At 43.0% G+C, this 24220-nt stretch overlaps 5 protein-coding genes across 6 annotated transcripts; 4 read left to right on the top strand and 1 right to left on the bottom strand.

Annotated features, from left to right (window-relative positions):
- Positions 1-1599: 1599 nt before the first annotated feature.
- LOC122766268 (4-galactosyl-N-acetylglucosaminide 3-alpha-L-fucosyltransferase 9-like) lies at positions 1600-23587 on the bottom strand. Of its 2 annotated transcripts, XM_044020988.1 has the most exons (3): positions 23498-23587; positions 22471-23032; positions 1600-2316 (listed from the first exon to the last, which is right to left on the bottom strand). In XM_044020988.1, exons 2-3 carry the CDS (start codon positions 23021-23023, stop codon positions 1787-1789), a joined length of 1083 nt encoding a protein of 360 aa, XP_043876923.1. In that variant the 5' UTR covers positions 23024-23032; positions 23498-23587; the 3' UTR covers positions 1600-1786. The 2 variants fall into 2 exon arrangements, with proteins under 2 accessions (XP_043876923.1, XP_043876922.1); XM_044020987.1 differs by lacking the exons at positions 22471-23032; positions 23498-23587 and adding an exon at positions 4713-5063 and having other exon boundaries at positions 1600-2939.
- On the top strand, positions 6846-8974 carry LOC122766270 (4-galactosyl-N-acetylglucosaminide 3-alpha-L-fucosyltransferase 9-like). The gene is made up of 2 exons (XM_044020991.1): positions 6846-7109; positions 7606-8974. Exon 2 carries the CDS (start codon positions 7613-7615, stop codon positions 8756-8758), a length of 1146 nt encoding a protein of 381 aa, XP_043876926.1. The 5' UTR covers positions 6846-7109; positions 7606-7612; the 3' UTR covers positions 8759-8974.
- LOC122766273 (4-galactosyl-N-acetylglucosaminide 3-alpha-L-fucosyltransferase 9-like) lies at positions 9918-12752 on the top strand. Its single transcript, XM_044020996.1, has 4 exons — positions 9918-10076; positions 10600-10733; positions 11067-11146; positions 11509-12752. Exon 4 carries the CDS (start codon positions 11518-11520, stop codon positions 12598-12600), a length of 1083 nt encoding a protein of 360 aa, XP_043876931.1. The 5' UTR covers positions 9918-10076; positions 10600-10733; positions 11067-11146; positions 11509-11517; the 3' UTR covers positions 12601-12752.
- Positions 15135-16858, top strand: LOC122766271 (4-galactosyl-N-acetylglucosaminide 3-alpha-L-fucosyltransferase 9-like). Its single transcript, XM_044020992.1, has 2 exons — positions 15135-15169; positions 15695-16858. The coding sequence occupies exon 2, from the start codon at positions 15702-15704 to the stop codon at positions 16845-16847; it is 1146 nt and encodes a 381-aa protein (XP_043876927.1). The 5' UTR covers positions 15135-15169; positions 15695-15701; the 3' UTR covers positions 16848-16858.
- LOC122766269 (4-galactosyl-N-acetylglucosaminide 3-alpha-L-fucosyltransferase 9-like) lies at positions 19148-20671 on the top strand. The gene has a single exon (XM_044020990.1). It carries the CDS (start codon positions 19155-19157, stop codon positions 20298-20300), a length of 1146 nt encoding a protein of 381 aa, XP_043876925.1. The 5' UTR covers positions 19148-19154; the 3' UTR covers positions 20301-20671.
- Positions 23588-24220: the final 633 nt, after the last annotated feature.

Genomic DNA, 24220 nt, shown 5'->3' with positions numbered 1-24220 from the left:
AAAATGGTCGACCAGAGGAGTATAACGTCTGCCCTCCCCAATGTTGTAGGGGTGTGGTCTCAGCTGGGTGAGTACGAGGTGTATGCTTTCGCCAATGTGGCGATTATATAGACGACATTGCTACTGCTGAGGGAGAAGGACTGGGCTCTGTTGATTGGGATGGTTGATGTTGTAATCTGGAACAGTTGTGTTGTGTGTGGTTAGGCGAGATTAAAGGCCCAGGCCGCGTCCTCCACACAAACGCGATGACAAATAAGAGGGACAACCAGTTTAGGATTGGAATATAATTTAAATTTAAACATTATGATTTGGGATTGAGGTCCAATCAGATTTGGTTTAGGTAGAAATTGGTTAGGGTTAGGATTAGAATTCAGGGTCAGGGCTGAATAGAGAATATAATCAGGGTTAGGGCTTGAGGTCAAATTAGGTTAAGAGTGGAGCTAAGGAGGAAACTGGTTCCAATTTGTCTTTAAAAAACATGTGCGGTGCTGAAATGTTGGCCTTCACTGAATAATCCTGCAGGTTCCTATATTCCTCCTGTAGGCAGCAACAATATGATGATTTTTGAGTATTTAAGAGTCCTAAATATTAGTATAAAAACTCTAATAATTTAGTTGCAGATCATGGAATAATTGGTTATTATTGGGAGAAGCGAGGAGGCCCCAAAATGGGGCTTGGTCTGATTGAAAATCCGGACTTTCGAAAGTGGTGGTGTCAAAGGAAATCGTACCGAGGTCAAGTTGAATGTAGCTTTAAGCCATGTTCAGAAGGTGTAGTGAATCGTCCAAGCTACGCATGTCCAGACCCACATGTCATCCAAGAACCTGACATAATGATAAAGTGGCTTTTTGGAGCAGGTGTGTCGTGCTGATTGTTCTGTTTTTAATGTTCCTGAATGTCAGTACAGAGGCTATCTACATCCACAGTGAACAGAAAGGAGTCCGGAGGAAAGGATAGTTGTTTTAATTCATGTAGGCACACTCACTCAGTACAGGGACGTGTCCTTTGCCACAAGGTGGCGCCAGAGTCCTTCCTATTAAAGTTGAAGTAAATTTACCAAACATCACGTGTATATGACTTCCCCCTTGACAGTCAACAGGTGTCTTGTTTAAATGGTTAAATAGATACTTTTCCCTCTTAACCACACCCCTCAACAAAAGATGGTTACATGTAAGTCACTAACATTCATTCCATGCATACCTACGATCACAGTGAAAGACATAGCGTGTGTCCCTCTTGTGTACATTCTACCACAATAATAATAATAAAAAAAAACACCAAATGTTGTACCTGCTCTGTTCTTGAGCATCATTAACCGTTTTTGTAACCGAGCATTTTGGCTGCTTTTATTCCCCTTACTATGTTTGAACATACAATATGTACAGAGCGTATAAGATGTGGAGTGTCTTACATCCTTTTAAGCACAACGTTGGCATTCTGATGAAAAAAAAAAAAACCCACACATTTCAGCAACTATGTAAACACACCTGAGCAAAAAGTACTGTATTAATGTTTAAAATCTGATTTTAATGTGTGATATTTGGAAATACGTCACAGTTCCACTTGAAAAGGAAAGAAAAACGGGTCTAATTTTGTGACTTCTGCACAATTATTGCCGCTTTATATAAAATGAATCATAACTTTGACTCGACAAACACATAAGAAGGTGAACCCCACACACACACATTTTTTTAAAGCCTGAATATGTGACCCACAAACACACCCCCCAGGATGTCCAGGAGTTGTATATTATTGCCAAGGCAATTTATCATGGGTGCACTACGGGTTAACCCCAGTGCCACTTTTTAAGCGTTAGAAAAGCTTGGTACCCTCTGTGTTGTTGTAGGTAAGCGCATGTTTTGCAGGCGTGTGTTGTACCAAATACTGCCCTTTCAACTTTATACTTTTTTGTCCATTCAAAGTATTTCATATATTCAGTATCATTTCGGTCGAGGTAAAGTAGCCTGTCTGCCAGCTGCTTTGCTGTGGGGAAGTCATCGACATGAATGAAAGAATCACCTGGGACATTGTCCTCATAGTTTTGCCTCGGAGGGCCCAGAGTAACGGGTACAGTTCCTAAGTTCATAGCGTTGAAGAACTTCTCTGAAATGTAGTCTTTGTGCACAGAGTTTTCAAAGGCCAGGTAAAATTTACAACTGGGTACAATGTGATTATATTCTTTACGATCGATTCGTTGTCTAAAAGCTCGTCCATAAACAGTTATATTCACATGTTTTTTCAATTCATTGTAGAACTGAACTCTTCTGAATCGCTCATTCCAGTGGCTCACAATCCAACAGACCAGCTTGTCCTTTGGTGGCACTTGGAAAGTCTCCTCTCCAGATGCTCGTGGCTCCAAATGTCCATAAGGCACAGAGATGTTTGAATCCAGGTGATAACTGCAGGTCAAGTTGAATAATTCATCAATGTGAGATACTTGCTGTGAGTTTGTTGGTGACTCCATGTTAAACCACACCCACTTCTGGAACCAGGGACGAGGATTTTTTGGCAAGTTGCCCCATCTGATGTCCCTGTGGTGGATGAGAACACCATGGGCTTCATCATAGCGTGACTTGTTCGCCGTCAAGACGCATCTTTTGAAATTGTGTCTGTCGCACTTGAGATCAAACCTAGCACCAAACGGCCAGAACCAGACCAAGACAACAGTGTCGGGCTCAGTGTCCTCCTGGATCTTCTGGACGTCAGTTGGGGCGATCTGCGGCTCTGAAGAACAGTTGGGGTTTGATCTCTGCTCCACTGCGTCCACTGGACACTGACAAGAGTGGTCACCTCTCTCCGTGTGAACGGCAAAAGTGGGGAAGTTGACATCAGGCTTGTAATACATGAAGAAAAGTCCAGCGAAACACAACACCATGATGCAGCTGAAGACAAACATGCGCATGGAAGTCGTCTGACCGACTGTGAGGAGCATGATTCACCTGTGGAGAGAAAAAAGATGTAACTAATGAATTGTGTGACACGTTTGTGTAAGATTTTAAAAGCTTGCCATTTTTTTCATTCATTCATTCATCTTCTACCACTTTATCCTCCACATGAGGGTCGCAGGGGGCACTGGTGCCAATCCCAGCTGTAGGCGGTGACGTTGCCTCACACATAACTGACTACACGGGTTCAGCTTCAGAGATGCCTCGTCATGGTATATTGCAAATACTCATTCAAATTAGGGATGCACGATATATCGGCATTAATATTGGTATCGGCCGATGGTCGTCATTTTTTAACATATCGGCATCGGTCCAATGAGTAAAACTGCGCCGATTTTAACAACCGATGTTTATACCCGTCTAATTGCTGTTTGTGTATGTGTGTCGGGAAGGGGAGGCTATGCGGCATTTGTTTGGGCATATGACACCGTCAGTGACGCAAGCGCAGCACAAGGTGTGTGTGTGGGTGTGTGTGTGGGTGTGTGTGTTTGTGGGTGTGTGTTGAGGAGAGAGAATGTCAGCGGTGTGGGCGATTTTTCAGGGTGTCAATAGAAGATACGCAAAAAGCATTATGCAACACTTGCAAAGTCGAGGTAATGCGCGGAGGGTTCCGCGTCAAGTCATTCAATACCACAAATTTGATTATGTCATTTGAAAAACCGCCACCCTGAAGTACACAAACAACAGCAGGAAGCTAACGCTAGTAACATTAGGCAGCAGACAAAAAAGAAAGCAGCGTAGCTGGGACTCGACCAAAGGAAGACATTGGCCAGGGCAATAACGATCAAGGTAATGGAAATGATTGCTCTTGACGACCAGCCCAGGGTTCCGACGGTTGATAGCGCATATTGAACCCCGCAACAACCTGCCAAGTCGGCGCTACTTTTCCGATGTTTTGCAATCTAATAAATATCTGGTTGCCATGAATACTGGCAAGTTTGATAAAGTATTTTAACATGTTTTTTTTTATTATGGCAGCTCTTAGTAGAGCTTGTCAGGTATTGTTTCTCATATCTGTTGTGTAGTTTTATTGTGAAGGGAAGTGGCGCGGTTGTTGTTGCCGGGAGGAAGGGTTGTTGACTTTATTTACGTACCCAGTATAGACGCCCTTATCTCGGTTACAGTAACTTTGGCAGGGTATTATTTTTATTTATGTTCATGTTTGTAATTTATGATCCAAACTTTCTCACAGGAGTTTAGTGAGTTGAGGGAGTTAAACTGTACTTTAATTTAGTTACACACTTGCTACAAGTGGTAAAGGTTTCTAAAAACCTTTACTTGTAGTTGGTTACTTGTGTCTTATGTGACCTTGTTATTTGGAGGTAAAACATGTTTTGAAAACAAAGGAAGACATTCAAAGTCTTCATTCTGTACAAACTTTTATCATCTCAGAAACTATTTTTTTAAAACATATATCGATATCGGTAGATATCGGTTATCGGCCATAGCAGCAATATTAATATCGGTGGAAATAGTCATATCGGTGCATCCCTAATTCAAATCATCTGTCACTTCTGTAAGTTTTGCAAATGTGTGTGTGGAGCAGTGGTAAGCGAGGAGCTTGTTTGCAAAAACTAATCTCCACTAGACTTAAACATATCGACTTTTTAACTAAGTTAAAGTAAAATATTTATATTGGGCTACTTGTGCATTCCGTCAGTCCATAGTTACTTAGTAGCATAGTTTTTTTTCCAGATATCCTGGACAATTAGATAGCACTGAAACATACGTGAGATTTTAGCCAGAAATAGGAACCAAAATTCTCACCTTGATGAAGTGAGACGCTGCAGCATTCAGTGAGTCCTCTTCCCCCGTTCTGTGACTGACAGATAATGGGTCATCCTCGATGAAACTTTTATTTGATACAAACCCACGACTGTGGTTGGCGTGTTCAACCAGTTTTTCAGTTATGTCCTTAGCCACACCTTTGGAACGCAAATACTGATGTGGTTCAGGAAAATAAAGCCTTACCTGGGCTTTTTTCCCACAGTGGCTGTGGTGTTGAGCATCCAGCTCAGGTATGATGTGACCTGCAGTCCCAGGATTTTGTAGCTGTCAGCCCTCTCCACCTCAGTCCCTTTGATGAGCGAGGTTTCTTCCTGAAATCGGTGATTATCTCTTTGGTTTTGTCCGTGTTGAGGATGAGGTCGATCTCCTCATTCGCCAGGGTCCTGTACCCCGACTCGTCCCCCCCCCTTAATGAGCCCCAGGATGGTGGTATCATCAGCATATTTAATGATGATGATGGTGGTGCCCTGACACAGTCATGAGTGTACAGGGTGAAGAGTTTGGGGCTGAGGCAGCAACCCTGTGGGGGACCCTGTGTCTGACTCCGCAGACACCCGTCCTCCCACACTCACCACCTGTGGTCTTTCTGTCTGGAAGTCCAGAATCCAATAACAGGTGGGAGTAGGGACAGGATCAGCTTGCCCGTGCAGATGGTGTTGAACGCAGAACTGTAGTCCAGGAAGAGCACCCTGGCATATGTTCTGCTACTTTCCAGGTGCTGCAGGGCAACGTAGTTGGGGTCAAAGAGTCCAAATTGACTGCGCTCTCTCAGCTGTAGTAAGGTCATTTAATGCTGGAAATCATTTATCATCTATCATTTCGAGCTGTGAAAGGAGGACAAGAATCACGTCGTTTGAGCACCACTTTCTTCATCACAAACGCCAGATCAGCTGAGATGCAGTGTTACTTTTGGCAGCTACTAAGACTTCTTCTTTGTCTTTAGATGAAAGAGTTGAAAATTAGTTTTAGTTATTTTGGGCATTTGATTAATAGTTAAAGTAAAAATCAGTTCCTGAGCCTGAGTCAGCGGTTCGAGGAACAAGTTCCAGACTGATCAGCAGGCGGCTTCTTAAGGCCCACCCACAAACAAAAAAACCACAGCGCAAAGAACTAGTGAGGGAGCGCAAAAGAACTAGTGAGGGAGCGAGGGAGCGCAAAGAACTAGCAAGGGAGTGCAAAAGAACTAGTGAGGGAGCGAGGGAGCGCATAGAACTAGCAAGGGAGCGCAAAGAACGAGTGAGGGAGCGCAAATAACGAGTGTATTTTCAAACAATAAAATACAATGTTTTTGAATGATTGAATCCATTTTTTTTGCTTCTTAAAAAGTGTTGTTTGAAAATATTAGAGCTGCAACTACCGATTATTTTCATAATCGATTAATCTGCCGATAATTTTCTCAAATAATCGATTAATCGCCTGGTATTCAGAATATCAGGAAACCTTAAAAAATTTGTCAAGCGCGGTGTTCGAGCTTGACGAAAACCTGGAAGTGATGATGTTCTCAAATGTCTTGTTTTGTCCCCAAACCAAAATGATTGATTTTAATGATTTCTTTGTGATCCGGAGCAAAGACAGAGACAGAAAATATTCACATTTAAGAAGCTTAAACAATCGGAAATCTGGTTTTAATCATGAAAAAAAAGCATCAAACCAATTATTCAATTATCAAAAGATTAATTTTAGTGATCAATTAAGACAGCCGCTCTGTGGAACTGTTAATCTACAATAAACTGGGCTTTGAACCGCACATTGATGCTGTATGTAAAAATAAAAGCACACATATGTGTTTTTATGACCACGTTTTACTGAATCTGTTCTAACCTTGTCCTTTATCTGCAGCAACATTGCCGGAACAGTCCTGAACAATCTCGCCAACCTCTATCAGTTCAGGTGTTTAAGAAGAAAGAAAGAAAGAGGCAACATAGATCTTAGCAGGCAGGGCGGTCCGGGCGCTCGCTCACACATTAACATCAAGTTAATGTGTGACCGAGCTCTGTCAACCAAATTGCTTCCTTGTGGAACAATAAAAAATGAAGATACCACGCAACTTGAACCTTGAATGTTTGTGTTGTGTTTTAAAGACATACCCTGCTTTTAAATGAGTGCCGTAAAGCAGGATTTCGTAGTCCTCTTTTGTGGCATTATACGTTGTTGTGCCATCAACACAAAGCCACAGACGGATTTTATGATTGTATTTGCAAATGAAACACTACGGCTCACCTGTGTTTGCTTCCGCCCTCCTACCTTATCACCTGTCACAATAACCTTTCCCCACATCCTGGCACTGTGTTCGACACACTCACGCTCAGACACATCGTTGTGTGTGCATTTAAAGGATCTGGATCAGAGGGAGTGTAAAGGTGCACGGTTGTCAAGGTGAGACTGCAGTCAACGTTTCTTCACAAAAGTACTGAACAAAGCTATGAATAAACTTAATAATTCCATGTTCCAGAGACTGAAAAGCTGTTCTTGAAACGAAAGGTTGGGCAATACATATGTTTTTCAGAGCAAAGTGGAAATCACTGTTATTTCTTTTTTATTTCTGCTGTTTTTTCGTTACCTTCTGTGATACTTTACCATTTATTTTTTTGCTCTTTTGAGATTTGCTAATGTATTCCTTAAATGTTATAAATTCATTTCCGTCACTATAGTTACACGCCCTCCCTGTGTTGTGTCAAAGGTTTCTTTTTATTAACACAGAAAAACTTACCACTGTTTACCCTTCAGAACGCTAAATCTGTAAATGAAAAGCACCAAAATAAGCAGATGACACTGAATTCAATTACATTTGAAATGTGCTTGTCCATTGGAGAGAAGACAAAAGACAAATGAGTGATTACAGGTTCTGTCTGCACTTGTTTTCTCTCCACAGGTGAATCATGTCCCTCGCAGGCGGTCAGATGACTTTCTTGCCCAAGTGTGTCTTCAGCTGCATCATGGTGTTGTGTTTCGCTGGACTTTTCTTCATGTATTACAAGCCTCATATCAACTTCCCCACTTTTACCGCTCACACGGAGAGAGGTGACCACTCTTGTCAGTGTCCAGTGGACGCAGTGGAGCAGAGATCGAACCCCAACTGTTCCTCCGAGCCGCAGATCGACCCAACTGTCGTCCAGAAGACCCAGGAGGACGCTGAGCCCGACACTGTGGTCTTGGTCTGGTTCTGGCCGTTTGGCTTTCAGTTTGATCTCAGCTGCGACACATACAACGTCAAAAGATGCCTCTTGACGGCGGACAAGTCTCTCTATGATGAAGCCCATGGTGTTCTCATCCACCACAGGGACATCAGAGGGGACAACTTGCCAAAAGATCCTCGTCCCTGGTTCCAGAAGTGGGTGTGGTTTAACATGGAGTCACCAGCAAACACACAGCAAGTCCCTCACATTGATGAATTATTCAACTTGACCTGCAGTTATCGCCTGGATTCAAACATCCCTGTGCCTTATGGACATTTGGAGCCACGAGCATCTGGAGAGGAGACTTTCCAAGTGCCACCAAAGGACAAGCTGGTCTGTTGGATTGTGAGCAACTGGAACCCAAATCATAGACGAGTTCAGTTCTACAATGAATTGAAAAAACATGTGAATATAACTGTTTATGGGAAAGCTTTTGGAAAACCAGTCAATAGTGAAGAATATAATCACATTGTGTCCAGTTGTAAATTTTACCTGTCCTTTGAAAACTCTGTGTACAAAGACTACATTACAGAGAAGTTGTATCGCCCTCTGATGTTAGGAGCTTTACCCGTTACTCTGGGCCCTACAAGGCAAAACTATGAGGACCATGTCCCAGGTGATTCTTTCATTCATGTCCATGACTTCCCCACAGCAAAGCAGCTGGCAGACAGGCTACTTTACCTCGACCGAGATGATACTGAATATATGAAATACTTTGACTGGACAAAAAGGTATCAAACTAAACTGTCGGCGCTTGGTCAAGATCACGCCTGCGAAACATGTCGCTTCTTACAACAACACGGAAGGTACCAAGCTTTTCGAAATCTTAAAAAGTGGTACTGGGCTTAGAAAAAAAGTCAAAGCCAAAGCAGTCGTCCCTCCCCGTGATTTCACGTCAAGTCCCAAGTGCAAATCACGATGCAAGTGTGTATGTGTTATGTGCTGTTTTCCTCTGTGTGGTGGTGATTTGCACTCCAGGGCCACCGTACCTTTATTTCTACACACAACACCTCAGTTGAACAAATACATAAATAAAATAAATAAATGGCCAGTATGTATATATATATATATATATTTATATATATATATATACATATATATATATATGTATATCATATGAAATAATGGTCAAATATGCGCTGTTGTATTTACATTTCAGTGAATGTTTGCTTCAACTCCATGTATATCTACCTCAACACCTCTCCTCTGTGCCCCATTTTCCCTTTCACCCCAACCTGTCTAGGCTGGTCAGATGGCCGCAACATCTTTGAGTCTGGTTCTTCCCGTTAAAAGGGACTTTTTTTGTTTGTTTATTTTCTTCTCTCCACTGATGCTTAAATGTTGGAATTTGGCGCTCTACAAATAAAATTGATTTGAATTGAACTAAACGACGAGTTCGTTTGGAATCGTTTGTTTATCACAGGCCGCCTGGCTTCAGTTGTTCTCAACGCGACATCAGCGAGCGAGCGAGTCGGTGACCGGACAAATGCGGTAAACCTTGTTATTTCCAGGGAAGCCCAGCTTCTCTGGGCGAGATGACGTGTGATGATTGGAGAACCTGTTAGAAAGGCGAAAAAAAACACTTTACGATCGCCGGCATTGTAAAAATATAAATGACACAGGGGACGTTTGTTTTCCGTCTCAGTGCCGTGCAGTGTTTGCAAAGTGAACTGGAGAAACAGTTATCGGCCCACTGTGTGTTATTTGACGTTTGTTCATATTGTAATCTGTTACCTGCTCTAACCGCGTAAATGATTGTCGTGGACATCCTGGTACAATATTTGACAATCGCACCCACCCAAGGGAAGGGTTCTGAGTTCTGAGAAGATGGGTTGTCTTTGGCTCTGAATTCATTTGAATTTTATTTAAACGGTCATGGAGAAACGACAGAGAAGCAGACGAGGCTGCCGGGCAGCACATGAGAGAAAGCATCATCTTCCTCTTGACTTGAGTGTAAAAACAGCCAACCTTTGGAGAGGATCCCTCCACCCATTTCCACTCCCACTGCCACCAGCTGCTCACCTGATTCCACTCACTCTCAATCAAGACCAAGCTTTTATCAACGGCCCGTTGCCGTAGTTTGTCTCACAATGACACGGGCCTAGTGTGACGTGGTACTGCGTCTCAGATCCACGCCTAAGGTTACAAGCAAAAAAAAAAAAAAAAGGTGAGTTCCTGTGATTGTATTGATTGATTATCTCTTGATTGTGCCTGTATGCCCCGACCAGTTTAGACAATATTGATGTTAATGAAATGCAGTTTTGCCTCAGACTCAGAGTAAGGGTTTACAATTGTGTGTCATGTTCATCTTCAGGCCTTAAAGAACGTGTTGTTGAGTTTTTTTTTGTTTTTTTTTTAGTCGTGCAGAAGTTCCAAAATGAGCCAAGCATCTTTGAACTGTGACGTATTTCACTAATTTAACAAATTCAATCCGATTTCTTTTAAAGATTTTGAGATAGATTTACTTCTTGCTCAGGTGTGTGTGTGTGTGTGTGTGCGTGTGTGCGTGTGTGTGTGTAGCTGCCCCCTGAAACTGCACAGTATTATTCCTATAACCAAAACTGGTCAGACGAGACAAAGACCATAATCTTAGCAGCTGCCAAAAGTAACCACAGATCTGACCAAAGATGGTGTAGTTAAGAAAACGATTAATCAAGGCAAATTACGTGATTCCTGTCATCCTTTATCAGATCTCACTGATAGATTTCCTGGTGGTGATGAAAAGGAGCCTGAATCCAGCCGCACGAAGGCTTTAGGACAAGTGCGTTCAAATACCATTGGTGCGCGTTGGCGTTCAAATCCAACACCGGGATTGTGGAAATCGGTGAGTCCAGGCTCTATGTTCAGGTCCTCCAAAAATCATTTTGAGAGACTTGCACCCTCCGCCGTTGAGCGGCTCGTCTTTCAACTTGAAGGTTGTGGGTTCCGAAGGTTCGGGCTCCGCTAGTCTACGCGCCGATGTGTCCTTGGGCGAGACCCTGAACCCCACATGCTGCACATAGATGAAAGTTTGAGCTGTTAGTCATTAACCCGGTTGAACTCAACTGTGTTTGCTCTCTTTATGTAAAACGGCTAAAATGTGTTAGCCTCATCACATCCCATTGTAAATGATCGTTCTGTATTATATCCTGGTAAAGTAACTGTCACTCATTCTCAGCCTCACAGAAAGAGACGAGGACTCACAGGAGCTGGATCAGAGGCAGCCTCTTTGCTTTTCGGCGTTTTTTTGTCTTCAAGGTGAGAATTTTGTGTCCTCTTTTCTTTCCGACGCTCTGCTTAATTCATCTGTATTTAACACGTCTTCACCTCACCCTCGGTCTTGAGCCAGCATTTCCATTTTCTTTCTTTATGGCACTTTAATATTTGAACGGCCCGCAGTAACCTTTATGGGTGGCAGCCGTGTCGCAAATGATCAAGAATCTGCCAAAAACTGCAGCTTTTCAGAATTGCGAAGATGTTGAGAGTATTTGTGAGGACCTGTTTGCAGTCCACCTGCGCTGCCTATGCCACGCTATCTTATCTGAACCGACAGCTTGTGCATGTGCTTGTGTGTTGGATGGTAAAAACTGTCCTGTGTGTGTGATCTTCTGTCCCTGCAGAGGTGAGCCATGTCGTGTCCGTGCAGCCAGACGACTCTCCTGCGCAGGGTCGCCCTCCGCTGCGTCGTGGTGTCGTGTTTCGCCGGATTCTTCTTCATGTATTACAAGCCCGACATCAGCTTCCCCAGTTTTGACGTCTACATGAAGAGGGACAATCGCTCAAAGCAGCACGCCAACGCGACGGACGTCCAGGAGGACGCTGAGCCCGAAACTGTTGTGTTAATCTGGATGTGGCCGTTTGGCTTTAAGCTTAATCTCAGCTGCGACACATACAACGTCAAAAGATGCGTCTTGACGGCGGACAAGTCTCTCTATGATAAAGCCCATGGCGTTCTCATCCACCACAGGGACATCAGAGGAGACAACTTGCCAAAAGATCCTCGTCCCTGGTTCCAAAAGTGGGTGTGGTTTAACATGGAGTCACCTTCGAACTCGCACGATATCCCTCACATCGACGAGTTATTCAACTTGACCTGCAATTACCGCCTGGATTCAAACATCCCTGTGCCTTATGGACATCTGGAGCCACGAGCATCCGGAGAGGAGACTTTCCAAGTGCCCCCAAAGGACAAGCTGGTCTGTTGGATTGTGAGCAACTGGCACGTGCAATTCCGAAGAGTTCAGTTCTACAACGAGTTGAAGAAACACGTGAACATCTCCGTTTACGGGAAAGCCTTCGAGCAGCCCACGAGCGAGGAAGAATACGATCGCATCGTGTCCGGATGTAAATTTTACCTGTCCTTAGAAAACTCTGTGCACCAAGACTACATTTCAGACAAGTTGTACCGCCCTATGATTTTGGGAACCGTGCCCATTACTCTGGGGCCCCCGAGGCAAAACTACGAGGACCACGTCCCAGCAGACTCTTTCATTCACGTCGAGGACTTCCGCACAGCAAAGCACCTGGCAGAGCGGCTGCTCGACCTCGACCGAGATGATGACGAGTATATGAGATACTTTGACTGGAGGAAGAGGTTTGACGTTACGAGGGCAGACTTCGGTCGAACACACGCCTGCAGAACATGCACGTACCTGCAAAGAAACAGAGGCTACCAAGCTTGTCGGAATCTTAAAGAGTGGTTCTGGGGTTAATGCTGCAGGGTTTGCTACTGATGCTCAGAGGGGTTCTTCTGTCGGACGGATTTTTGTTGAAATGACCAAATGTGTTGACTCTGTATTTGTTCATTGTGGTGGAATAATGCGCTTACTAATAAAGTGGCGGGACTGGCACTCGTCTAATTCAAGTTACCTTTTTTCATTTTCATTTGTACACAGTTTTAGTTCACGAGGGACAATTTCTTTGGGTTTAGACACTTTTATTTTGAGCGCAGACGGTGTTTGCAGTCTGCCCCTTGAAACTGTGCCGTATTTTTACTTGCGTCTAAAATAACTAAAAGTTTTATCATCTATCATTTACTCATCTAAAGGCAAAGAAGAAATCCTATGGTCCCAGCTCGGTTTAGGTTAGTTTTCCACGACTGAAACTGCCGTTTTGCACGTGACACACAAACGAGTGACTTGTAAAGCACTTGTTTTCAGTGTAACCGAGTCATTGGAATCACTTCATTAAAACTATTTGATCAGCACTTCCTCCTTGCTCCGGAGGGCTGACTCCGCCTGACAGTCACTGGACTGAAATACAGCGGCAGTGGTTTATTTAACCAGACTCCTCTGTCAAATATTGACCTTTTAGACATTTCCCGTTAAATGTTGGCGATTAAGCCTTAAGTTTTTAAGGATGGTCTAGTCTTTTTCGCTGAGCAACAGGTCGGCTTGGTTCTCTTGTCGCGCATAGTATCGCCTTGGCTCGCTTGAAACCTCGCCAGATGAGGTACTAAAAAAAAAAAAAAAGTACCAGTATTATGCCAGTGGAAAGGCAACTTAATTATGGCAATTGATGTGATTCCTGTCATCCTTTCAAAGATCTGAATGATACATTTCCAGCGTTTAATGACAACGGCAGTCGTCTGTGAGGAGCATGATTTCACCTGTGGAGAATGGACAAGCACACTTTAAGTACCATGTGACTTTTTAACATATTGTTTTGAGAGTGCTTCATGAGTTATTTGCGTTAAAGGGTTGCCGTTTATTTAATGACGAACATTGTTATTCTTTTCATTGTCAAATGTCAACATTTCACAAACGGAGGTTGTAACCACAGTGAAGGAAAGTTACTAACATATACAGTACAGCGTTGTTTTCGTCAGCGACGGCGCTGTTATATCGTTGACGCCCCCTTGTTTTTTTCTTTCCGTGGCGATAACGAGACGAGATGAACATGGGTCTTTGATGACGAAAAAACATGACGAGACTTTGTCAGTAATCTCCAATAGTTATTGACTTAAATGAAGTTGTTGTACAACACACGCCTGCAGAACATGCTCTTACCTACAACAACACAGAGGGTACGAGGCTTCTCGGAGTCTTAAAGAGTGGTTCTGGGGTTAATGTGAAACAGATTTAATGTCACCTCATGTGCAAGTAGAAGGGAGTTGACATGTCGTGTGTTTGTCAGAGTGTTTGGCTTCTTTTCATGGTGGTGGAATGTACCCTCTAATAAAGTGGTAGGACTGGTAGCAGGTTTTGGTGTCACTCCAGCAACCCAAAAGGTGTGGAGATGACGAGAAGCACACGTTTTGTTTTTTGTTATCATGAAGTCAACGTGTCATTTGTGCAAGGGACTAATCTTGTTTTTGGTTTGTGGTTCAGGGAAAACGATTGATGCAACAATTTGAACAGAAGCCCTTTGACTGTCAGTGTTAGCCTGAAAATTGCACTCAATATGAAGTTATAATTATTTTTTTCAATGTTTTAATACGTCTACATTTTTACAGATTAATTTAGCATCATGATTTGTTTTATTGTGGACTATATACACGCACATGCTAACCATCCTACCAAGAGATCCTGTGTTTCGCTCATGTACGTTAAACCCCACAGCAGCAGTTTTTAGCGCCACTTTGTTTTTTAGCTCCTCCCCTTTCGAAATGATATCGTTGACGGCCTTTTTTTTTTCGTGACGATGACGAGACGGTGACGAGATGAACATGGGTCTTTGATGACGCAAAAACATGACGAGACTTTTCAGTAATCTGCAATAGTTATTGACTTAAATGAAGTTAAACTAAAAAACTATCACATGACCAAAATGTGACTAAAACTAATAAGCATTTTGTCTGCCAGCAATGACGCTGCTACAGTACCTTGTTTTTTTAAATTCTAAAAACAAAGGTGGTAACAAAGAAAGTGCCGTTGTTTTTTTTTTAGAAAAGCGATGCGAGGTTTCCAACATGGAAGGAAATAAATAGTTTAAAAGAGTAAAAAAGTAATAGACTGTGTGAGCTCCATGGAGTTGTTAGTGATGCCTGAGAGGGTTTCTCACAGTTTACAAAAGATCTTACTCCGTAAAGCGATTATTCAGAATAATCCCAGTATATTATGAAACAAGTCTGCTAGAACATACATAAGAATGTACTGAGGTGTAAAAAAAAAAGAAAAGGACAAATATTAAAAGCAAACAATGGAATTTGTAACGATGATCCTTTCATCAAATATCACCACACACACATTTAAGTGACTGCTACACTTCCTGGTACTGCTGCTATAATCTCACCCACCATCAGAGAAAGGGAATAGGACATTTTTATGCTTCTTCTTCATGGTGAGAGTGTTGGTTCTTTTTCATTCCTCAGTCCATTCTTATGTATGTTGTTGCAGACTTGTTTCACCCTATACTGGGATTAAAAAAATAAAAATAAATACTGTGTAGTCTGAATAATGCAGAATAAGATCTTGTGTAAACTCTGTGTGAAACCCTCTCAGGTATCACGAACAGCTCCACGGAGCTCACACACTCTATGTGACAAAGACTTTTTTTGGAAACTTCCCATTGCTTTACTAAAAATATAAAATGTCCATTACAACAGACGTAAGATGTTGTGAAGATCACTGCACTTTCTTTGTTACCACCTTTTGTTTTTCAGAATAATAATAATTAAAAAAATGGTTTCACTAAATGTCACAAATTCTGTCAAAGTCCTGGATGTGTCGGTACTGGTACTGTACTGTGGTTACAACCTCTGTCTGTGGTTCTTTTCATTGTCACGTTAAATAAATGGCAACACTTTCAATCTACATGTTAAAAAGTCACATCGTACTCAAAGCTCTGCTTGTCCGTTCTCCACAGGTGAATCATGCTCCTCACAGGCGGTCAGACGACTTCCATGCGCACGTTTGTCTTCAGCTGCATCGTGGTGTTGTGTTTCGCTGGACTTTTCTTCATGTATTACAAGCCTCATATCAACTTCCCCACTTTTGCCGTTCACACGGAGAGAAGTAACCACTCTTGTCAGTGTCCAGTGGACGCAGTGGAGCAGAGATCGAACCCCAACTGTTCTTCAGAGCCGCAGATCGCCCCAACTGTCGTCCAGAAGATCCAGGAGGACGCTGAGCCCGACACTGTTGTCTTGGTCTGGTTCTGGCCGTTTGGCTTTAAGATTAATCTCAACTGCGACACACACAACGTCAAAGGATGCCTCTTGACGGCGAACAAGTCTCGCTATGATGAAGCCCATGGTGTTCTCATCCACCACAGGGACATCAGACGGGACAACTTGCCAAAAGATCCTCGTCCCTGGTTCCAGAAGTGGGTGTGGTTTAACATGGAGTCACCAACAAACACACAGCAAGTCCCTCACATTGATGAATTATTTAACTTGACCAGCAGTTATCGCCTGGAGTCAAACATCCCTGTGCCTTATGGACATTTGGAGCCACGAGCATCTGGAGAGGAGACTTTCCAAGTGCCACCAAAGGACAAGCTGGTCTGTTGGATTGTGAGCCACTGGAACCCACATCTTATAAGAGTTCAGTTCTACAATGAATTGAAAAAACATGTGAATATAACTGTTTATGGACGAGCTTTTAGAAAGCCCACAACTAAAGAAGAATATGATCCCATTGTATCTCGTTGTAAATTTTACCTGGCCTTTGAAAACTCTGTGCACAAAGACTACATTTCAGAGAAGTTGTATCGCCCTCTGATGTTAGGAACTTTACCTGTTACTCTGGGCCCCACAAGGCAAAACTATGAGGACCATGTCCCGGGTGATTCTTTCATTCATGTCCATGACTTCCCCACAGCAAAGCAGCTGGCAGACAGGCTACTTTACCTCGACCGAAATGATACTGAATATATGAAATACTTTGACTGGACAAAAAAGTATAAAGTTAAATGTTCACAGTTTGGTACAACACACGCCTGCGGAACATGCTCTTACCTACAACAACACAGAGGGTACGAGGCTTCTCGGAATCTTAAAGAGTGGTTCTGGGGTTAATGTGAAACAGATTTAATGTCACCTCATGCGCAAGTAGAAGGGAGTTGACATCGCGTGTGTTTGTCAGAGTGTTTGGCTTCTTTTCATGGTGGTGGAATGTACCCTCTAAAGTGGTAGGACTAGTAGCAGGTTTTGGTGTCACTCCAGCAACCCAAAAGGTGTGGAGATGACGAGAAGCACACGTTTTGTTTTTTGTTATCATGAAGTCAACGTGTCATTTGTGCAAGGGACTAATCTGGTTTTTGGTTTGTGGTTCAGGGAAAACGATATATGCAACAATTTGAGCAGAAGCCCTTTGACTGTCAGTGTGTACCTCCCTGCGCTCCGTTGGGTCAACGTTAGTTAGCCTGAAAATTGCACTCAATATGAAGTTATAATTATTTTTTTCAATGTTTTAATACGTCTACATTTTTACAGATTAATTTAGCATCATGATTTGTTTTATTGTGGACTAGATACACGCACATGCTAACCATCCTACTAAGAGATCCTGTGTTTTTGCAGAACATCTGTACCAAGTTTCGCTCATGTACGTTAGACCCCACAGCAGACGTTTTTGGCGCCACTTTGTTTTTTTAGCTCCTCCCCTTTCCACTTTGCCACGCTTTTACAGCGAACGACTTTTCAGACGTAGCTTTATACCGGGATTGATGCGGTCCTGGAAATCCGTGAGTTTTGGGCTATGTTCAGGCCCTCCAAAAATGCGATCATTTGGAGGAATCAGTTTGAGAGACTTGCATGCTCCGCCGTTGAGCGAGTCGTCTTTCAACTTGAAGGTTGTGGGTTCCAAAAGTCCGGCCTCCGCTAGTCTACGCGCCGATGTGTCCTTGGGCAAGTCACTGAACCCCACATGCTGCACATGGTTGAAAGTTTGAGCGGTCATGGAGACTAGAAAAGCGCTTTTATAAATACAGACCATTTACCTTTAGTAGAGTTAATTGGGAAAAACCCGGTTTGAACTCAACTGTGTTTGCTCTTCATGTAAAACGTATGAAATGTGTCAACCTCATCCGCAGATGTTGGCGATTAAACCACGTTTTTAAGGACGGTGTCGTCTTTTTCACTGAGCTACAGTTCGGCATTGTTCCGCTCGATTCTCTTGTCGCGCATGGCATCGCCTCGGCTTGCTTGGAACCTCGCCAGAGCAGGTACTAAAAAAAAAAAAAGAAAAAAGTATCAGGTACTCTGCCAGTGGAAATGCAACTTAACTGTGCCGAGTGATTCATTATGGCAAATGATGTGATTCCTGTCTTCCTTTCACAGCTCTAAATGATAGATTTCCAGCATTTCATGACAACCGGGGTTGTCAGTTGAAGCCCGAATCCACAGTTTATGCCACCTTTCAGTGGATTTCGATTAACAATGATCATTAAAATGACATCTTGCGGTGCCGGGCGACTCAGGCGAGACGAGCCGGTGGAAAAAAGGCAACCAGTGCGAAATCCAGAGAAATGGGCGGGTCAGGAAGAGCAGAGGGGTGTAAAAAAAAAAAGAAAAAAAGAACAAATATGAGGATGACTGAAAAAGCGCACACAATGGATTTGTAACGATGTTCCTTTCAAAAAGAAGTTGTTTTTGTTTTTAAGGTAAAGTCTTTGTCCTTGCACTATTCATGTCTTGTGTGTACAGTTGGGGTTAGTGATGCATCTTCATCGTGTAAAACAAACGTGTAGTTCATAGAGCGCTCGGGGAACAAACCTGACAATCCTGTTTTTCATCAAGATATGTTCTGCCCAACAACCTGTTACACTTCCTGTTACTGCTGCCACAATCACGCCCAGCATCAGAGAAAGGAATTAGGACATTTGTTTGCTTCTGTACGATCCGGATCAGCCGAAACTTTTCCTTTTGTTCCTCTTTTTTCTTCTTCATGGTGAGTGTGTTGGTTCATTTTCATTCCCCAGTACATTCTTATGTATGTTGTAGCAGACTTGTTTCACCCTATACTGGGATTAAAAAGAAATACTGTGTAAACTCTGTGTAAACTCTCAGGTATCACTAACACACACACACTCTATGAGACGAAGACTTTGTTTTTGGAAACTTTGCATTGCTTTACTAAAAATATAAAATCTTTCTTTGTTACCACCTTTGATTTTCAGAATTTAAACTAGGAAAAAAGGTTTTCACTAAATGTCACAAATTCTGTCAAAGTCCTGTATGTGTCGGTACTGGTACTGTACTGTGGTTACAACCTCTGTGGTTCTTTTCATTGTCACGTTAAATAAATGGCAACACTTTCAATCTACATGTTGAAAAGTCACATCGTCCTTAAAGCTCTGCTTGTCCATTCTCCACAGGTGAATCATGCTCCTCACAGGCGGTCAGACGACTTCCATGCGCACGTGTGTCTTCAGCTGCATCATGGTGTTGTGTTTCGCTGGACTTTTCTTCATGTATTACAAGCCTCATATCAACTTCCCCACTTTTGCCGTTTACACGGAGAGAAGTAACCACTCTTGTGAGTGTCCAGTGGACGCAGTGGAGCAGAGATCAAACCCCAACTGTTCCTCCGAGCCGCAGATCGCCCCAACTGTTGTCCAGAAGATCCAGGAGGACGCTGAGCCCGACACTGTGGTCTTGGTCTGGTTCTGGCCGTTTGGTGCTAGGTTTGATCTCAGCTGCGACACATACAACATCAAAAGATGCGTCTTGACGGCGGACAAGTCTCTCTATGATGAAGCCCATGGTGTTCTCATCCACCACAGGGACATCAGACGGGACAACTTGCCAAAAGATCCTCGTCCCTGGTTCCAGAAGTGGGTGTGGTTTAACATGGAGGCACCAACAAACGCACAACAAGTCCCTCACATTGATGAATTATTCAACTTGACCAGCAGTTATCGCCTGGAGTCAAACATCCCTGTGCCTTATGGACATTTGGAGCCACGAGCATCTGGAGAGGAGACTTTCCAAGTGCCACCAAAGGACAAGCTGGTCTGTTGGATTGTGAGCAACTGGAACCCAAATCATAGACGAGTTCAGTTCTACAGTGAATTGAAAAAACATGTGAATATAACTGTTTATGGACGAGCTTTTGGAAAACCAGTCAATGGTGAAGAATATAATCACATTGTATCTCGTTGTAAATTTTACCTGTCCTTTGAAAACTCTGTGCACAAAGACTACATTTCAGAGAAGTTGTATCACCCTCTGATGTTAGGAACTATACCTGTTACTCTGGGCCCCACAAGGCAAAACTATGAGGACCATGTCCCAGGTGATTCTTTCATTCATGTCCATGACTTCCCCACAGCAAAGCAGCTGGCAGACAGGCTACTTTACCTCGACCGAGATGATACTGAATATATGAAATACTTTGACTGGACAAAAAAGTATAAAGTTGAAAGGGCAGCGTTTGGTACAACACACGCCTGCAGAACATGCGCTTACCTACAACAACACAGAGGGTACGAGGCTTCTCGGAATCTTAAAGAGTGGTTCTGGGGTTAATGTGAAACAGATTTAATGTCACCTCATGTGCAAGTAGAAGGGAGTTGACATGGCATGGTAAGACTGGTACCCAAAAGGTGTGGAGATGTACATATATATATATATATGCAAATATATGCAAAATAACTGCGCCGTCCTGTGCCGAGGTGTGTCGAGCCGGTGGATGAACAAACGTGTATTTCACAGAGCGTTCAGGAAAGAACACGCCCGACCCGACAATTACATTTCTGTTCCACTCCCTGGAAACATGGAAACACAAAAGACATTAAAAGATAATTATAACTTCATAATGATTGTCATTTTCAGATGATGTAACCTGAACCCAATGGAGAGCAGGGAGGTACAAAATAAAATGAAAAGGTTTCATTGTTTATTTCTTCTCATTTGTGGGCCTGTCGTACTTATTTTTGTACTTTTTTACTTTACTTTTCTTCCACCAAACGCCACGTGTTACGGACGAATCCGTCAAAGTACCGGAAGTAAACAAGCCGCCATTGCTGCGGTGGCGTCATAAGAAGTGTACTTTTCTACTTTTACCTGCACTTTTTATGCGACAATAATTACCACAACAATGTCTAGGAAGTCGGGAAGAACCTGTACAACCTTTACCTCATGAAGAGTGCCCCCTGTCTGCGGCCGTGCGGAGGACCGCGGCGTTTCGTCAGAAGTATTAACTGAGCGGACTTTGTTCCCAACAGCGCGACCACTTTTGGTTAACACTCGCAATCTCAATCTCACAATGAATAGCATGCGGCTGCCTCGCTTAACACAATGAAAAAGTAATGCCAGCTAAGCTAACTTCGCTTCGCTAGCTCACGTTAGGCGCCTCTATCAAGGCTGCCGTGGTCGCACAGAGTAAATGAACTCAATGTGGTGTTACTGTGTAAGTTGCTCTAACTAGGGCAACCTAATGACCACAATGTAAACATCAAGTAGCTGAGTTAATCAGAGGTGGAGGTAAATAATTACAACTACTGTACTCATGTTACTGTAATTCATCGTGGAGTACTCGTACTTTTTTGAGTTTTTCTGTAATTTTACAGTAATTTGCCATCTGCTTAGTTACTTTAAAAATCCTAATTTGCTACCGAGTAGGCCGACAATTTCAATTAATATCCAGATTTAAAAAAATGAGAGATTAATTGATTATGATCTGTAATTAATTAATCAAATGAATGTCTTTTTTTAATCTCACCTGAAAACTGCTGAGAAAAGCCCTTAACTTCATTTAAATTCATTATTACTGCAGATCAAAAGATTGATATACAACAAAAAAGGGGCTTTATAAAGTCATTTATTGTTTGAACAAACGTCAACAGATGCAGCTGTGTCCTTTGTCAAACTCCAAATTACTAGAAAACGCAAATAAAAGAAAACATCGGTCGGTCACGGACTTGCTCATACGCGGGGTGTTCTCCTCCAGTTTAGTTTGGCAAAGAGCTTCGCTGCGGCTCGCCAAAGTGCTAACGTCTTCACTGCTAGCGTTAGCTGTGGCCGCACTCGCGACTGGTGCTAGGCTAAACTTGAGCGATCAACGCGATAAAAACATAACCCGCTAAATACGACTGTAATTACTCAATCGCAATTAGCATGATCATTTGATTCAATCTGTACGTAGGTGCCAAACACGGAGTTCTACATTAACCCCAGAACCACTCTTTAAGATTCCGAGAAGCCTCGTACCCTCTGTGTTGTTGTAGGTAAGCGCATGTTTTGCAGGCGTGTGTTGTACCAAACGCTGCCCTTTCAACTTTATACTTTTTTGTCCAGTCAAAGTATTTCATATATTCAGTATCATTTCGGTCGAGGTAAAGTAGCCTGTCTGCCAGCTGCTTTGCTGTGGGGAAGTCATGGACATGAATGAAAGAATCACCCGGGACATGGTCCTCATAGTTTTGCCTTGTAGGGCCCAGAGTAACAGGTATAGTTCCTAACATCAGAGGGCGATACAACTTGTCGGAAATATAATCTTTGTGCACAGAGTTTTCAAAGGCCAGGTAAAATTTACAACTGGATACAATGTGATCATATTCTTCTTCAGACGTGGGCTTTCCAAAAGCTCCTCCATAAACAGTTATATTCACATGTTTTTTCAATTCATTGTAGAACTGAACTCTTATAAGATTTGGGTTCCAGTTGCTCACAATCCAACAGACCAGCTTGTCCTTTGGTGGCACTTGGAAAGTCTCCTCTCCAGATGCTCGTGGCTCCAAATGTCCATAAGGCACAGGGATGTTTGACTCCAGGCGATAACTGCAGGTCAAGTTGAATAATTCATCAATGTGAGGGACTTGCTGTGTGTTTGTTGGTGACTCCATGTTAAACCACACCCACTTCTGGAACCAGGGACGAGGATCTTTTGGCAAGTTGTCCCCTCTGATGTCCCTGTGGTGGATGAGAACACCATGGGCTTCATCATAGAGAGACTTGTCCGCCGTCAAGACGCATCTTTTGAAATTGTGTGCGTCGCAGTTGAGATTAAGCTTAAAGCCAAACGGCCACATCCAGATTAACACAACAGTGTCGGGCTCAGCGTCCTCCTGGACGTCCGTCGCATTGGCGTGCTGCTTTGAGCGATTGTCCCTCTTCATGTCGACGTCAAAACTGGGGAAGCTGATGTCGGGCTTGTAATACACGAAGAAGAAACCGGCGAAACGCGACACCACGACGCAGCAGAGGGCGACCCTGCGCAGGAGAGTCGTCTGGCTGCACGGACACGACATGGCTCACCTCTGCAGGGACAGAAGATCACACACACAGGACAGTTTTTACCATCCAACACACAAGCACATGCACAAGCCACCCATAAAGGTTACTGCGGGCCGTTCAAATATTAAAGTGCCATAAAGAAAGAAAATGGAAATGCTGGCTCAAGACCGAGGGTGAGGTGAAGACGTGTTAAATACAGATGAATTAAGCAGACATCGGTGACACGCATGCCAGTGGAAATTGAACCAAAATAAACTTTTAATAATGTTTTAATGAAGACAAATAAAGACCTGGGGAAGTGTGATGTCTTTTAAGATACTTTCTAATGCATATGCAAATGTTATTTTAAGCACGTATTATACTGTTCAAATTTCAAGTGTAACGGCTTCACCCTGAGGGGACGAGGTCACATTTGAGACTGCGATGAGATGACACACTTACATAAACAAGGTTTTAGTCGGAAAGAAAAGAGGACGCAAAATTCTTACCTTGAAGACAAAAACCCCCCAAAAACCTAAAACGCTCCCTCTGATCCAGCTCCTGTGAGTCCTCGTCCCTTTGTACCAGGATATCATACAAAACAATCATTTACTAGGGGATGTGATGAGGCTGATGCATTTTATACGCTTTGCATGACGAGAGCGAAGGTTTTTCCGATTAATTCTGACTCACATGACCTTTGGAACGCAAGCGACGGCCAGCTGTCATGAATCTGCATGTATAAAAGCACTTTTATAGCCTTGACGACCGCTCTTCAAGTTGAAAGACAACTCGCTCAACCGCGGAGCGTGCAAGTCTGTGGCATAAACTGTGGATTCGGGCTTCAACTTACATCATTGAGAGCTGTGAAAGGATGACAAGGATCACGTCATTTGCCAGGATTTATCGCCAGTTTCTTCATCACACCATCTTTGGTCAGATCTGCAGTTACTTTTGTCAGCTGCTAAGATTTCGTCTTTGTCTTTTTGTTCTTTTTTCGGCGTTAATTGTGATTGATAATTAAAGTAACTAAATAATTGAATACTGTGCAGTTTCAGGAGGCAGACAGTTTTATTTTCATCACCATCGTTTTGCAGATTGCACTCAGACCCTGCTCCAATCTTAACCGCCCCCATGTGCCTTGCTTGTTGTTAAACAAATCAACAAATCTTGCGTCAACCACCTGACCTAACCCTGAACAAAAAACTTAACTCTGGCTCTTTCACTTAAGT

The sequence above is a fragment of the Solea senegalensis genome, linkage group LG3 (genome assembly GCF_019176455.1).
Source record: "Solea senegalensis isolate Sse05_10M linkage group LG3, IFAPA_SoseM_1, whole genome shotgun sequence".
NCBI classification, from domain to species: domain Eukaryota; kingdom Metazoa; phylum Chordata; class Actinopteri; order Pleuronectiformes; family Soleidae; genus Solea; species Solea senegalensis.
Note: the sequence above shows the minus strand (reverse complement) of the source record. Positions and strands in the feature narration are given on the sequence as shown.